The sequence below is a fragment of the Plectrocnemia conspersa genome, unplaced genomic scaffold, assembly GCF_051122295.1.
Source record: "Plectrocnemia conspersa isolate PC_06_02 unplaced genomic scaffold, ASM5112229v1 ptg000006l, whole genome shotgun sequence".
In the NCBI taxonomy this organism is placed as follows: Eukaryota; Metazoa; Arthropoda; class Insecta; order Trichoptera; family Polycentropodidae; genus Plectrocnemia; species Plectrocnemia conspersa.
Window position 1 is genome coordinate 20,001,466 of NW_028277170.1, and position 16,705 is coordinate 20,018,170.

Consider the following 16,705-nt stretch of genomic DNA (forward strand, 5'->3'; position numbering starts at 1 on the left):
ATATAATAAAATAATAATACAGCACCATAAGTTACCCAGTTCATACTTTATAATTATAGAAACTGCAGCTTTTCTTAATTCCGTAATTCCTTGTCGAATTTTGGGAGCAGGCGCCAAAGTCCTCACCGGTCTCTGCTTTCTATATACTATCTTACAGTCCCAAGCAGAGCCTCCGGTGCATTTTTTACCAGTGGGTCCATCCAATTCGTCTTCTTCAACTTCATACACGAATTGCCTCATAAATGACTCCCTGACTTTGGGCAAGTTAAAGTCGTTTGGTATTTTGTGCAAAACTGTCATCTGCGGACTATCTGGAAACTTTTCGAATACTCTCAATCTAAATGGAAGACTTTCTTTGATTTCGGCACTTTGTTCTCTAAACTTAAGTTGTTTTAATTTTTTGATATCTTCGTCGAGCTCCAAATTATCAAGAATAACAGCAACGAAAAGCGACAGCACTATCTGTAATTACAAGCAAAGATTACACGTATGTCAATTATACACATGGATGAATCAAACGAAAACCTTAAAAATGTAAAACGCCATTACTGTACTATAAGTTGTTAGTTCCTGATAATTATATTATATATTATCGATCGTAGGTATCGTATATACGAAAAAAATAGTGTGCTAAAGGTAAGGTAGTCCCGGAGTCTAAAGAAAAAAATCATAGCAAGATTATATTTATAAAAAAAGTAAAACCCGACCGCAAATAATGAATCTGAATACAGTTGTTTGAGATGTACCTATATACTAATGTTTATTAGTATATAGGTACATCTCAAACAAATAAGTATAAGTTCCTTTAGCACTTTTTATACATATACAATAAATAAATGAAGCGGAACATTGCCTTCAAAAGCATCCACTTTCTAGTAATTTCACAAAAAACATTATTATTCAAATATTAAAAATGAGAAAAAATATTCAACGAATGTAAATTAATAGCAGTAAATTTAGGCATTCGTTCTGAAAATTCATATCAAATACCTAAGGAAGAAGCAAAGAAATAACATTATATAAATTTAATGTTTTTATGGATTGTATTATTAGTAATTTCACAACTAGATTTAATGCATAAAAATAAATAAATAATACATTTAGTTTCATGTGGTTATTCTTAAAAAGAAAATCAAGAAAAAACAGTCTCAAATTTATCCCAAATATATTTTTTAAAATATGCTATTTCAGTAAAATCATATCGGAATACATTTTTACCAGTAGATATATATTTTTACCAGTGAAAATTTAAATTATCTGGCAGATGCTAGTAAAATTATATGGTTTCAACTTTTCTATATGAAGTATAATATATATTTAAATACATATCATTATTCATTTACATCCGATGTGTATTTTTTGCTTAAGTAATATTTTCACTAGTTAAACCCAAATACATTTTTACCAGTAGATATATATTTTTATTAGCAAAAATATAATTTAACTGATTGGCGCTAATATGCTGCTCTAAAATGTATGAAGCTTAAATTAACAGTTGCGAAACGTCCATTCGCTGTTCAAACCCAAACCTAACCTAATGAAAATTCTAAAATTAATTATAGTCTTATAACATTCATTAAGGCAAGTCCAGCCCATCTCTCAAGGGAAAATAAGCTAAAGAATAAGTACAGACAACATCGCATCTTACATATTGCTCCATAGTTTGTCTGCATTTCGATATTACACTATGTTATAAAAATATGATAGCTATCCTTTCCGATATTACTATGGACTTCGCATATAAGAGGGCTGATCAAAGTATGTTCAAACCAAATTTTGGCTAATAGGAGAGCGCAAAAACAATTATCACTTCTCAGAAGGCAAAAATTCACGTCAAAAGCAATAAAATCGTGTCGGCGCCGTCGTAGTGGGAACGCTCGGTAACGAGCGTTCCCACTGCGAAGGCGACGGCGCGGTTTTATTGCTTTTGACGTGGATTTTTGACTTCTGAGAAGGGATAATTGTTTTTTGCGCTCTCCTATTGGGCAAAATTCGGTTTATCTGTTCCTCATTTAATTTATAATTTGTATAAAAAGTCATATACAAATATACGATTTCATTACTTTTGACCTGGACTGGAAATTTACTATATGGCAACACTGAGCATCAATGAAAATACGACTAATTATCAAATAAATATTATGAATAGATATTTTTAATGCCTAATTAAAATATCTCGCATAAAATATGATTTCAGAAAATATGCTGTAACGGTGGCTAATTTTTGTATTTATTTGTAGCATAGAAAAGATTAACTCGTACCTATTATCATTTATTCAAGAAATTATATTATTTAAAAGTATACTTTAAGATAAAATTAGTTTTCATATACACTGAATATCCTTTTAAAATATAGGTTTGGAGCTTTGATTTATTTATTGTATAACATGACATGCATTAAATTAATGCGTTATAGCAAGGTAAACACAATCAACACTACTAAGTAAGTTGTGAAACACCAAACTGAATCAAAAGTCTGTGTCTGTATATTACAGTTTAAAATTTATATATGGCAATATGCACAATCTTGCCCGATTTTATTTTAATTATTCCTTATGATGTTCATTCGTAAGAATAGGAAAATGTGATATGTATAATAATCACTAATTATAATATTTTATGGATCAGAACCCAAGTCAGCGACTTATTACGCTGGTCTATCGTCAAGGTCCTAGGAGTGGATAATTTTGCAAAGAAATACCTTAATAATTTTTTGGAAATTAATGTTTTAGTATTCATATATAAGTTAGGAAATAAAATGTTACCAGAGTATTTTAATAAGTATTTAATAATAAATAAATATGTATTGTACATAGATTTATTACTAGAAATAGAGAAAATTTAAGGATAGTTAGGTGTCAGAAAACGAGTACGACCAGGGGAATTATATACAGAGGTGTGAATTTATATATTAATATTCCTAAAACAATTCGCAAAAATAAAACTGTAACGGGTATTTTAAATGGAATAAAAAGACACCTTCGTTCATTTAAAAATAAATTATAATATAAAGTATTTTCATGTTTATGTTATATATTATATGTTAAAATTTGCTTATTGTAAAATTATCTATATTGAGCTAATAAAAATAATAAAATAAATAAATATATAACAATTGATTACGAGACTAAATAAGACAGTTGCTTCAAGATAAGGCGGAACCATAAGAAGTACAGCGTAACAAAATAAGAATATGACAAAAAAATATAAGAATCAGCTTATTAAAGCAATACAAAATTTCAGTTTTAAAAGAAAAACATTAACATTTTGCTGCAAGGAACTACAGAATAATATATGCAAAGAGCTACTAAAAACGTTCTTAGGTTAATTAAAACCGAGACAAAGAATAACTTAATGCAAATCACATGAAAACATAGGTTAGATAATAGTCCATTAATAAATGTTACATCAAAAAAGGTAATGACTTGATCACAGAATAAACTAAAAAATATTAACTATAAATATGCTAAATCTAAATACATAATTAAAAAAATATATTTTATAAAGAACTTGTCACTTTTTTTCATATTTAAGGTTTTCATTTGAATCACCCTTGAAAATATTTTTCTCTAAACCTATACTTACCAAAGTGACAAACAAATGGTATAAAATAAAATACATAGCAACCAGAGGCGTTAAAGTTTGACTTGTGCGTATCATGGTTTCGTCCATTACTTCTACCCAAGCTTCTTGCGTTAAGATTTGAAACATAGACATGAAGGCCTGAAATGATAAATATTACAAATATAATATTAAAAAAAATAGAATTATAAAATAAACATACCTCTGGAAAGCTTTCGAATTTGGTAAATTCAAACAGGAAACAAAACAGTTGCATTGATATCGACGAACTTATAATCAATAGGCACATTGTGAATATAATAAGACTACCGAGTTTTTTTCCGGGTCCAAAAATTTTGTATACAAAACCTTCTAATAACGGAGAAGCTTTTATCAGTCGCACCACTCTTAAAACCTGAAACATGTATTATGTTTAAAAAACAGCTTTACATTTATTAAAACGTCAATGATGTGTTTGATTTATTTGACAATGATTTTATGATTTAATTCAAATCTAGAATGCCATTATATAATGTTCTAGGAACGGAGGATAGCAAATTTATTTGTTGTTATTTGAACTGGTATTTGTCTTTAACTGATTTATTATTTTTTAAATTATTTAATTCATACGAAAATAAGATTAAAATTGGTTAATATATAAATTTTTTTTTTTACTTTAATTATAATTTAATCAAAGCAAATAACTACTAGCTTGCTTAACATTTTAGTGATACAGAAATACTAGTACTAAAAACAAGCTTTGGTAAAAGCATTGAAAAGCAAACCTTTGAATTATGCAAATCTTTTGATTTTGAAAAACTGTGTTTTTCTTATTTTTGTAAATTTATTATTAAGCAGTAAACCATCGATACTTTATTCAGATTATTTAAAGAAGTTATATTAAAATAAGTCTTACTTAATTAAGTATTTTTATTTGTAATTATTTAATTTTTTTAACTAATGAATCAATTTATTATAAAGTTTGCATAGTTTAAGACGAGATTTGTTAAGATTAAATTAAAAAAATCCGATTTATCTTTTTATTTTATATTAATATAATTACAACATTTGACGATGTAATTGTGAAGTTTCAGTGTGGTTCAAGCTGTTTTGAACCGAAAAACATTTTAGTTACTTTGTAAGGACAGTTTTTAATTGTGCAGTTAAAATAATTTTGACTTGAATGAGAAAATTTTAATTACAGAGCTCTTTTCACAGCTTGCTGTATAGCAGAGTAAATGTAATCACACTCAAAGCTACACGAAGTTTTGATTATTATAGTGTATTATTGTGAATTTATACATACCTGAAAATAAGTAAAACCAGACAAATATAAAGCTGGTATAATATGTAAGGTAGTTCCAATAGTTAGAAGCAATTCAAATTTATGTATAGAGTGCTTGAAGTATCCTCTCCATCCCAAACACCATATTTTGAACAAAGTCTCCAAATCCAAAAATATTGTGAAAGCAACCTGAAAAGAGAAAAATAATACTGGAATAATTGTGTATGTACAAGCGATATTAGTAAAATTATAAAACGGCACTCGAACATTTTATTTTTAACAAGAAATTGATAAACGAATTATTTCACATATTTTTAATGTATTTCAGAATACACTAAAAAGTGCACTTTGTTGTTATAGCTTAGATTTATATTAATATGTAAGGATTTCAACCACTTGCACAAGAAGTAAACATATGTATATCATAGGTGTATTATTAAAGTGATGCAATTGACCCACCAACATCCTAATCTGAAATTCGTCAGGGCTGTCTCGAATAAGCAATATAAAATAAGAAACACCTTTAAATAACTAGTTATTAGTGACGTGTAGTGACTTTTGATACAGAGCATATGGTCAGGAGGAGGGGAACAAAAACTACATTTTAAAATTTATTTTCTTTATTTGATAAACATATTATGTATTTATTATTTAAAAATAATTTTATTCGAAGCTTCGAGAAAGATCATCAATAACCGCATCATATAATATATTGTACTTCATTAATTTGACTAAAAGTTTTTGTTCGATTGATATTAATGCAATTTCTCACTTTGACTATTTCAAGCGAATGCTTTTATTCTTTTCATTGTAGAACAATATCTTTCTACAGAAGCCCTTCTTGCTGGTATGGTAAAAAATAATTTTATTAAATTGAATACTTCTGTTAAAATATTTTTTAGTTTATTTTTCATGATCACATAATTATGCAAAATATAGATTTTAAATGGAATTCTAGTAAAGAATATATATAAATAAGTTCACTTTTCAATCTCATAAAATTCAAAAAAGTTCCTTACAAGCGTTGAAGTGACATAAAAAGTGGTTGTGGAAAATTATTTTCGTATTTGATTGTCGAAATGTAGTATACGAGAGATTTCACACCTACTCGGCTATTAGTATGGGAAGCCGGTAGCTCCCACTGCGAGACACGAAAGCCGAAAGGCCGGAGAAATAGACAGATTCAAAACGTCAACCTCATGGTCGGTTAATGACGGGTGACTGTAAACACGAGCACGAGTAACGGCTCAAGTTCTAGTGCGCATGCGTAACCAATTCAATTCCCGATAAGCAATTCATGGCACAGCTGGTCAGTCAGCCCGCCCGTGTTGCAGTCGGCTTTAGCCGCTCTCTCGGTATGGTAGTTTGTAGCCAATTGTTTAAGCGATAAAGTTTCATAATTACGTAAATTAAAAAATATAATTAAATATGAATAAATGATAAAACATATTTAATCGTCCCTTTTTGCTGCATAGTCATGCCCACCCGAAAAATTATTTTACGATCTATTTATACATTTTTATACAAAGGACTTTTATCAGGTCAAAGCACTCAATGGACATTGATGGACGTCAATTGCCTAAATTAGATAAGCTTTTTGCTTATGCTATTATAAGAAAAAATGTTATTAATAAGATTAGATACAATTCCCGACGTATATACATAATTTTGTTTATATTGGTTTAATTACACTACAAAAACAAATGGCAGTCTATATTTTTTGCACAAATACAGACTTATAATATTTATATGACTGCAATTAGTTAGTCGATATAAAGTTTAAAAATTTATTTTATACATTTTAATTTCGGATTATTTTCTCTTTATTATTTTGTTAGTTGTTGATTGTGTCAACACAGTTGTAACACATGTCATGTTACAATGGAAGATATTAGTGCTGATGTTTATTATGTATTAATAACTTGAATCAATAATAAAAACGACTTATGAATTAATTCATGACATAATGTTGTCTGTTCATGACGTTATTATAAGATAGAGAAACAGCAGTTTCTTTTTCCGTACAGATCAAACGGATCACTGAACGAAACTCGCGCTTGGTTGTGCTAGAAATTGCCATGACAACTTCGTAGGGGTTGCTCGTCTTCAATTGCAGGCGGAAGGGGGAAATAATTAGGCGACAAACACAGGCAATTGTGGTCGAGGAATGAGTCAGACGGGTCTTACCACAAAGCAGTCTGTTTCTATAGCGCCGAGTGAGTTAAAATGAGATGGCATCTCTGCAATTTCTGGTCCAGTAAGTTTAGATCGATCACGGAGCATTTTCTTACATTTACAAAAATGTATAACAATAATTTTAGTATTATTTGGGTGCTTGTTAACAGTAGTCGAATCAGTGATGCTATTTAGTAACATTTTTTTTTGTTTTGATATTTTTAAAAGAGATATAATAGTTATCAGTTAAGTGATACAACTCGGTCATAATGTGACAAAACCAATTAAATTTTTTTGGTAAGTTGCATATGTGCCATAATGGAATGAATTGTCTTTCTATGTGATACCAGTACAAATACGATTCATACTTATTGAGATATCATAATTAAAAAAAAATATTTGAATTCTCTCCAACAATAAGAAATTTTTCGCTTCACTCGGATTCCAAATTAATATAAATTTGTAGTTTTTCTTAAACTGAAACTACTGAACAAGGGTTGGCTACTAAAGATCTTACGCATGACAATTTAAAAACACACTGCAAGCACAATACAGCTACAAAGCAGCGTTCTGATAAATTTTGTGTCTATGAAATTTAATTAAGTTTACGAACCTCAATGTAATAGTATTTTTCGTAAAATACTCTTCTAGGTCTTCCGTCGTGCTTGAAGTTCATTGTTGCCGTCACTATACCGTTTGCCAATATAACTGTCATGACCAGAAGTCGAAAGTACGCTGAACGTAGCATTTGCTGGCAATGTTCTGGGGCTGAAAATAAATAGTGAGTATACAAGTTTTCGAGTTCGTAAATATATAAGCGTGTATAATATCGTCTGGTTTTAACTTTTTAACAAGGCAAATTGGTCAGGTAGTTTTAGGGCAATTTATTTTTATTGCAATAAAGACTATCTACTATCTACCTGGTACTTGACAGTAATCACGCTTTTTGATACATTTAATAACCTGTATGCGAGAGGTAAAAATAGTTTTTATGACATGATTTGATTAATCAAAAAGTTGCATATTAATTTAATTAACCCTTTGGACGCGTTAATCAAAAATAAACATATTTTTTTTTAATTCTAATTTTACTTTGGTTCTGTGTTTAAATGTTCTGATTTTTTAATTTTTATAGATTTAAAATGATATTTTATGTTTATTTACAAAAAAAAGTTTTTTCTTAAAAACATTTTTTTTACTGATTTTTGTGTAAAGAGATAAAAAAATCAATTAAGCGACTGTAGTCGACTATCGCGTCTAAAGGGTTAATACATTTTAGTTATATAAAATAATCACATTATCATCTTTAATATTTTAAGTAACGAAAGGATACTTTTAATGGGAATTTTTTAGACAAAGTTGATGAGTTATTAATAACGGTCATTTTACTACTTGAGCTTGTAAATATTTATTTTTTCAATTAACCATAGAATCGCAAAAACAACGTTTTACTTAACATTATAAAATATAGAAAATAAGTGTAGCTAAAGACTAAGGTTATCAGTTTATAATTTTGCGTTGTGCAATTCTTATAGTTTCGTAAAGCGGATCGTGCAATAATATATTTGTACAGTTATATAATTTATTTTAACCGATATTGTACGAAGATAAATAAAATGAAACTCAAGAAACCGAAAGATATTTTTTAATTTTTTTTAATATTCCAACAAATATTTACATATAATAAATTACTATTGCTTGAAGGGAGATTTACGATATCTCGTAATTCTTCCTTCGAGCTTTTAAAAATAAATGCAGAAGATTGCTATAAAAATATACAACAAATGTTGAAAGCTTTCGTTAAATATCAGCTAAAAATTAGTGCAAGTTTGTAATATGAAATTTTTTATTAAGCAAAGATTTTAGTATCGTTTCAAGAAATAAACGCTTCGATTTTGTGGAAATATGTACACATCAGTTAGGTAAATTTGATTGCGCTATCTAAGATTTTATAAATCTGCTGACGAAATTATTACAAAAATTATTTATAGATACTTATAGGGAAATTTTAGTTTTGTAATATGAAAATTTATTATCGTTACAAAAAGTCAACGCTTCGACTTTGTGAAAGTAAATATTTTGCCGTTAAGCGAAATATATAGTGATTTGCTTTAGCTGGCAGAGATTTTATATTTTTTCTTATCAAATTAATATATAAAATATATTATATTAAATTTATTATGGTGCAATTCTAGCTAAGCATTGTGATTTGAAATTTTTTTATAAAGCAAAGCTTTTACAAAAAATAAGCGCTTTGCTATTGTATAAGAATTCAATTTGCCGTTAAACAGAATATATGGCTTTTAGATAAAGCTGGCAAAAAAAAATATTTTTGCAGAAGAAATTGTTATAAAATATTTGAAATAAATAAAGTAGATTTCTATTTAAATTTTTGAAATGAAAATTTATTTTAGTATCGTTAAAAAAATAAGCGCTTCGATTTTGTATAAAAATTTATTCTGCAGTTAAGCTGAATATATAGATAGCTATTAAATTAAGCTGGAAGCAAATTTATATTTTTACTGACGAAATTAATATACAAATTAAACAAGGATGAATTTATAGTTTATAGATTAAGCTGGCAAAGATTTTATATTTTTGCTGACGAATTTATTATAAAAATATCTAATTGCTAATTTATATTCAACAAAGCTTTTAGTATCGTTACAAAAAATAAACGCTTAGACTTTGTGGAAAAATTCATTCTGCCATTAAGCAGAATATATAGTTAATAAATTACTCTATAAAATGCAAATTTATATTATAAAAAGCTCTATGTATCGTTACAAAAAATAAACACTGACTTTGTGGAAGCAAATATTTTTGCATAAAGCAGAATATGTATAAATTAATTTAACTAGCAACGATTTTATATTTTCGCTGGCTAATTTATTATAAAAAATATATACAGATTTCGTTTAAATTTTATGATATGCAAATTTATATTGAGAAAAGCTATTTTTATGGTTACAATAAATAAAACTTTGTAAAAGTAAATATTTTGCCGGTAAGCAAAATATATAGTGATTTAATTATTCTAGCGGTAATTTTATATTTTTTCTTAACAAATTAATATAAAAAATATATAAAGATAAATATAGTGCAATCCTGGCTAAGCTTTGTGATATGAAAATGTTTATAAAGCAAAGCTTTTATATAAATAAACGCTTCGACTTTGTATAAAAATTTATTTTGGTGTTAAGCAGAATATTTCTTAGATTAAGCTGGCAAAAAATATTTTTTTTTTTGACGAAGTTATTATAAAATATATAAAGATAAATATGCTTAAACTTTGTGATATGCAAGTTTATATTAGACTAAGCTTTAAGCAGAATATATTTATTGACTAAGCTGTCACTAAATTTATATTTTTGCTGACGAAATTATTTTGAAAAGCAAACAAGGATGAATATAGTAACAGAATATATATTTTTGCTAACAAATATATTATAAAAATATATAATTGCTAATTTATTTTCGAAAAAGCTTTTAGTACCGCTACAAAAATTAAACCCTTAAATCATTTTGCCATTAAGCAGAATATTTAGTTAATAAATAAAGCTAGCAAAGATCTTATATTTTTTGTTAATATAATTAATATAAAAACTATAATTAAAGTTAAATTCTGTAGTATGCAAATTTATATTAAGCACAGCTCTTAGTATCGTTATAAAAATAAACACTGACTTTGTGTAAGTATATATTTTTGCATACCGCGGAATATGTATTTATTATTTCATATTTTTGCAGCCTAATTTATTATAAAAAATGTATTTTATGCTATGCTTTCTAGTGCTTCCAAAAATATTTGCAGTAGATTGTTACAAAAATATTCAAGTGTTTGAAGCTTTCGTTAAATATTAGCTAAAAAAGTGTTTTTAAAGCACAGATTAAAATGAGTTGTGTTTTTTAAATCTCGATCTACTTTATTAGTTTAAGTTTATAATATTAAAATTTATATTAAGAAGAGCTTTTATTATCGTTACAATTAATAAACACAGTGAAAAAAGTTATTCTGCTGTTAAGCAGAATATAGTTATTAGATTACCCCGGCAAAATCTTTTAATATAGCTGAAATAAAATATATAAAGATTAATTAAAGTTTGGTTCATCTTTGTGATATGCTAATTTATATTTAGAAAAGCTTTTAGCACCGTAACTAAAAATAAGCGCTTCGACTTTGTGAAAGTGTACATTATGCAAGTAAGCAGAGTATGTAGTTAATAGTTTAAGCTGTCAAAGATATTGACAAAATCAATACAAAAAATATATATCTTGTGATATGGAAAAATATTTTTCAGAAGTATGTCTTCGCAATATATACTGCTCGTATTATAAAACATCGCTCGTTTTGCGAAACACTCATAAAAAAAGTTCTACTGTATATGAGAACAAATGGCGCAGAAAGAAATTTCAGTACAGTTGACCTATTTTTAAAATAATTGTGCACATCATTAAACAACGAAGCACCTCAATAAATTTGTTATTTTTCTTATGTATACATTTATATATTATATAATATGTTATGGTACAGTATAAATATACATTTTTATCACACTCACAAAATACTATATTATAAATAAATAATAAATTAAATTTTCATTGAAAATATAGATACGAGCATGGTCGTTAAGTCTCATCAAATTTATGAGAATGGTATTAGACGTGTTGGGACGCTGCAGCCAAAAGCCTCACGAGAGAAACTAATTAATATGTATGAGGATGTCCCTATATCGGCATTCAATAGAGCTTAAATGCTGAAATGTAAAATAATTGACACTCTGACATCTTTTGTGAATATATATAGAGTGAGGGAAATTTAATTATTAGAACACTTTTGAAATGTTGCTCTCTGATTTAAATTAGCTTTTTTAAGTAGGTAATTTTTTTTAAGACGCAGTAATTTAATAATAAATACGATGCTTTAAAGGTAAGCTAAATTTATAAAAAAAAAAATTTCGCCTCTGTCCTATTTTTAATTCACTGACGTTGACATACAACATAATTATCTCTGTGAATTATAATTAGGTACGAATGCTATTTAATGCTGAAGTAAATGATGTGAATGAAAGTTTTTTCAATATTAATGACCTACAAGAGCGGCTCATTGAAATATAAAGTGACGAGCCACTTCGCTACATTTTTAACCAAAGGGACGCGCCGCTTCTTTGTATGCATTCTGCTTGAAATTAAAAAGCGAAAAGCCAGCCTCTTAACATCAACATACATTTTTAAGTCAGGGTTTTTAACTTTAACTATTCTAGTATAAAAAAATGCAGCCTAAAGACGATATAAGGTCTAGTTTATTTTAAATAAAATATAGATTTTATCGGCTTGTAATGTACTAATTATTATATTGTGTTAAAATCCGCAACTCATAAGTGGCTCATGGTTATAAAGTTAGAACCAGGACTACAAAATAAACATACAAACTAATTAATGGCCAAAATTCATACCTATTCCGCCATGTTTATTGTCATCCAAAGTGACCAGTTTCCAACCGGTGTCGTCGCCAGTTAATATTTGTGAAGCTGTACTATTTTGTATGTGTCCTCTAACGCCCCACATTTGTTGAAATTGCACTCTGATTTCGTTGAAAGTTTCAGTAATCACGGCTATGAAAACATTCTTAACTAGCCATGCCAGGAAGAATATCATTGTGCTGAAAATAGATTTATTTTATTAGGATATTAAGTATATAGTGGCTACGGATAAAACAATCATTTAATAGCAAGCACTGGTCAAGTCAATTAAATAAAGAAAAATAACATTTATTTCTCTCCTGTGTCGGCGAATCAAATAAAATTTAGGATCTATAATCTATAATGAGTGTATCTAAAAATATTTCTAATCATTATAAATAATTTACACGGATCTAAAAATTTAATGATTTAATTCTCGTTAGATTTTAAGTTTTAGTTTCACAAGTTTAGCATTGAAATTCGTTGTGAATATTTAAAATTTCCGACTGAATATATGTACAATAATATATTTTTGTAAATTAAAAATATTTTTACTAATTTCATTCACAAAACTTTGGGTCAATATTTATATATGCGTGTTATTTATTTTTTACATTCAATTCTACCCACTTTTATTACGCCAATTCATCACAATGTTCCAAAAAAAAAAAAAAAAATATACACAATATATTGTATTATTACAATATATAGAAAAAAACAATACACAAAAAATAAATAATACACGGTAAGAAAGAGAACATGGAGGGTTGCTAAATTTGTAACAAACGATTCTGTTTCTGGATCTTAAAATAGCACTCAACCCTCACGAAAAAATTTAGAGCTGAAATGTTTTGTTCTTGATCAATAAAAATTGTATTTCTCTCATTTTTATCATTCTGTTCTTCAATAATATTAAATTAAAATAAAGTAGCGCAGTAAATGATTTTTTTTATTTAATCCAGAAACCTTCGAAATTTATTTTGTAAAAAAAAGTGTCATTTTAACATATAATATATAGAAAATTAACGTAATTTAAAATGAGCATATTATTAAATTAATTTTCTTAGCCATTATCAATATGTTTTAATATAAGTCAACATCATCATCATCAAATTTGTATTACTATAATTCAATTAAAGTATACACAAATAATAACAAAGGCATTACGTCAATCCCTGTCAATTTATACTCGGAATGAAAGCCCAATGAATTTGAGTCACTACATGTTTTTATTTTATCAATACTGATGTCAACGGAAAAATATTTTTTTTTATCAGAATTAGTATTATTTTTATTTAAAATAAACACAATACAGCTGCTTCAATATCAGATACATTATTCTTGACATTTCTTATAACTTCAATCAATCTAACATTTATTTTAGCTTTTAAATAGATTTTCAATTTATACTACACGAAACGATTCACCATAATAATGCTATGCACCATGCTATTTTTTTTATTATTTATGCCTGAATTTATTTAGTCAGTATCCAATTCAAAATTCTGTGTAAAATGGAATTTATACAAATTAGTTCAATACGCGTATTTCAGTAACTGTCTACAACAAACACACATTTTTAAGCTATAAAAACGCTTTAATAAATATAAATGTTCTGGTTTTAAAACATAATTTAAATCTTGATAGTTCGTCATAAATATAAAATAATTATTTGCTTGCATAAAGATTTAATTATTAAGTTAATATAGCAAATGGATGATACACTAAACAAATTTTATCAAAGCAAAGTAAATATAAACATAAACAGAATATAAAAAATACTTTGATATTATGATTCATTTTTTAATGCAATGAGATGTTTTTCTATTCCAATAAGAAAATCCGCTACATTTTTATTTTCGCATATTTTTCTATGAATATTGTTTAACAAACCATTACTCCATTGCCTTTAAAAGCACCCACTTTCTAGGTAGTACTTTCATAATAAACATCATTATTCAAAGGGACGAATTGTAGTTCTTTGACGCGGCTCCGTTTGTCTTAAAATTTGTTTGAAAATTATTGTTGCTTTTTAAATGATTTGATGATAAAATTTCCAGTATTTTATTTCGTAAGTTACTCATAAATATCGTAATAAAACTGTAAAACAAATTAATTTATATTGATTATCAAAACACTAAAGTTCAACTTATTATCTGTAATGGTATTTTTCAAACTATTACTATTAAAAATAGTTGTTTTTATTATATATAATAATAATTTTGTTTTATACTCTTCGGTTGGAGTTCATAATTTCATAATTAACTCTAACCTTATAACTTACTCCCTGGTTAGAACATAAGTCGCTCTTCAGGTAACTTCCTAATATATTAACAATTTCCAACAATTTTGGAAGGCTTTGAAGCGCTCTTGTCTAGCAAGTTTTGTTGGATCTGTGATGGAAATTACTTACACATTCGCATTATTTGATTAATTAAGCTCCTAGTGTTTACAACATTTTATGAGAAATGGATAAAATCAACCGCTTAATGAAGTAAACAGAGATAAAATGTGTGCTGTTTTTCATTATAAAAAAATGCATAGCTCTCGGGTATATTATTAAAAGATGTAGTATTAATTTTCCTCAGTCTGTTATTTAATGAGTACTTTTATTAAAAATTGCTGCAAGAAAATAGGAAAATGTAAAATACACAATAAAATATCAGTAATTGTTTTTATGTACCTCTTGTATATTTTACGTATTTTTATGTGCATATAATTAAAGAATATTTAAATATAAATAGATTTACTAATTGTAGAAATATGATTGAATGATTGAAATGCTTGGATATTCAAGATAATGAAGATACATGTTTTAGTACTTATACGTAAGTTGTAAAATAAAAAAATAAGGATTAGTTTAAATTTAATCCAAAGAATAGAGACAATTTAACGAGAGTTTGGTATAAGAAAACGAGTACGGCCAGGGGAATAATGTACAGAGGTTTGAATTAATTCAATAATAATCCGCAAAAATAAAAATGTAGCGGGTTTCTTTCACTCTTTCACCGCGGATGACATTTTTACGCTCCATTTCGAAATTTACTAATATGTGTGGGAACACCTATTCATGCCATAAGTAATTTAAATATAATTTTAATAAATAAAATTGTTTTTCAATCTTTAATTATAGAAAAAAAATTAAAATTAAAAATATTGTTAATGAAGAAAAGAAGCACCTTCATGCATTAAACAATTAATTATAAAATTAAAGCATTTTTTTTATTATTTTGCTTATAATTATTTTATATGTATGTTTTGATTTTAATTGTTTAGCGTATAAACAAATACATGTACGTATGTGCTAAAAAATAAATAAATAAACAATATCAAGTACGAAGAGCTGGTCTACTTCGTATGATTGATTTTAATATTATATGATTTTTTAATATAATATTTAATTTTTTTTTGTGTATTGTTATTATATTTTTTTGTATGTACAGTTTATTTTTTTGATTATTGTGACGCATTGAAGTAACTTGTTAGATAACGATTGTCTTAATTTAATTGAAATATTATACTTCCAATCGGAATCCCATCACGCCTTGATAATATAACAAAGATATATATTATATACCTCTATATGGCAAACTAAAAATAATTTTATTAATAAACGCTCCCGAAACAAAAAATCTATTTGTGTTCAATTGCTTAATTCTTAAATCACTATATTCGGAAGCTATCTGATTCAGTCAATTTATTTCCGTATCATATAACAGTCCAAAAATAAAGTTAATACTCGACGGTGAAAGTTTTAAAACGAAAGTAGTGCAATAACTAAAAATATATGTATATTCATTTTTAGTGAGGGTTCAATTGGTTTAAACTAAGCTATTTATACTTAGATTATAAGCTCTATAACTGAGTTTTTTAATATGCAACATAGACGATTTGTTTTTGAATTTTGAGAAACCGAAATTAAAATTACAGTAAAATATAAAACTGCGCTGAATTTCACTGTTTAATCGAAAAGATGCAATTATCATAACTTCGTGGGATATAATCCTACTAAAAAATATTTTGTAAAAAAAGTGTTTAGAAGTTAAATCTGCATCGCAATACAATATAAAAAACAATTTTTTGCTTAAATTGATCGGACCCCCATACGAGCTTTTATGCGACTTGCTCTGTAGTTAACGCTGTTATTTCGTTCGTTTTGAAGATTATTATTTAAATTTTTAATACAGAATATAGCTTTTGAAAACCATTATGATATTGTCTA

General features: G+C 26.9%; 1 protein-coding gene across 1 annotated transcript in view; it reads right to left on the minus strand.

The window, feature by feature from the left end:
- The window catches only part of na (sodium leak channel non-selective protein na), a 94,698-nt gene that overhangs the window by 20,484 nt on the left and 57,509 nt on the right, over positions 1-16,705 (minus strand). The window contains exons 8-13 of the mRNA XM_088188067.1: positions 12,478-12,683; positions 7,635-7,789; positions 4,868-5,035; positions 3,785-3,976; positions 3,586-3,723; positions 47-462 (exon numbers count right to left, since the gene is read on the minus strand). Coding sequence (XP_088044193.1) covers positions 47-462; positions 3,586-3,723; positions 3,785-3,976; positions 4,868-5,035; positions 7,635-7,789; positions 12,478-12,683 — 1,275 coding nt within the window. The remainder of the gene's footprint in view (positions 1-46; positions 463-3,585; positions 3,724-3,784; positions 3,977-4,867; positions 5,036-7,634; positions 7,790-12,477; positions 12,684-16,705) is intronic.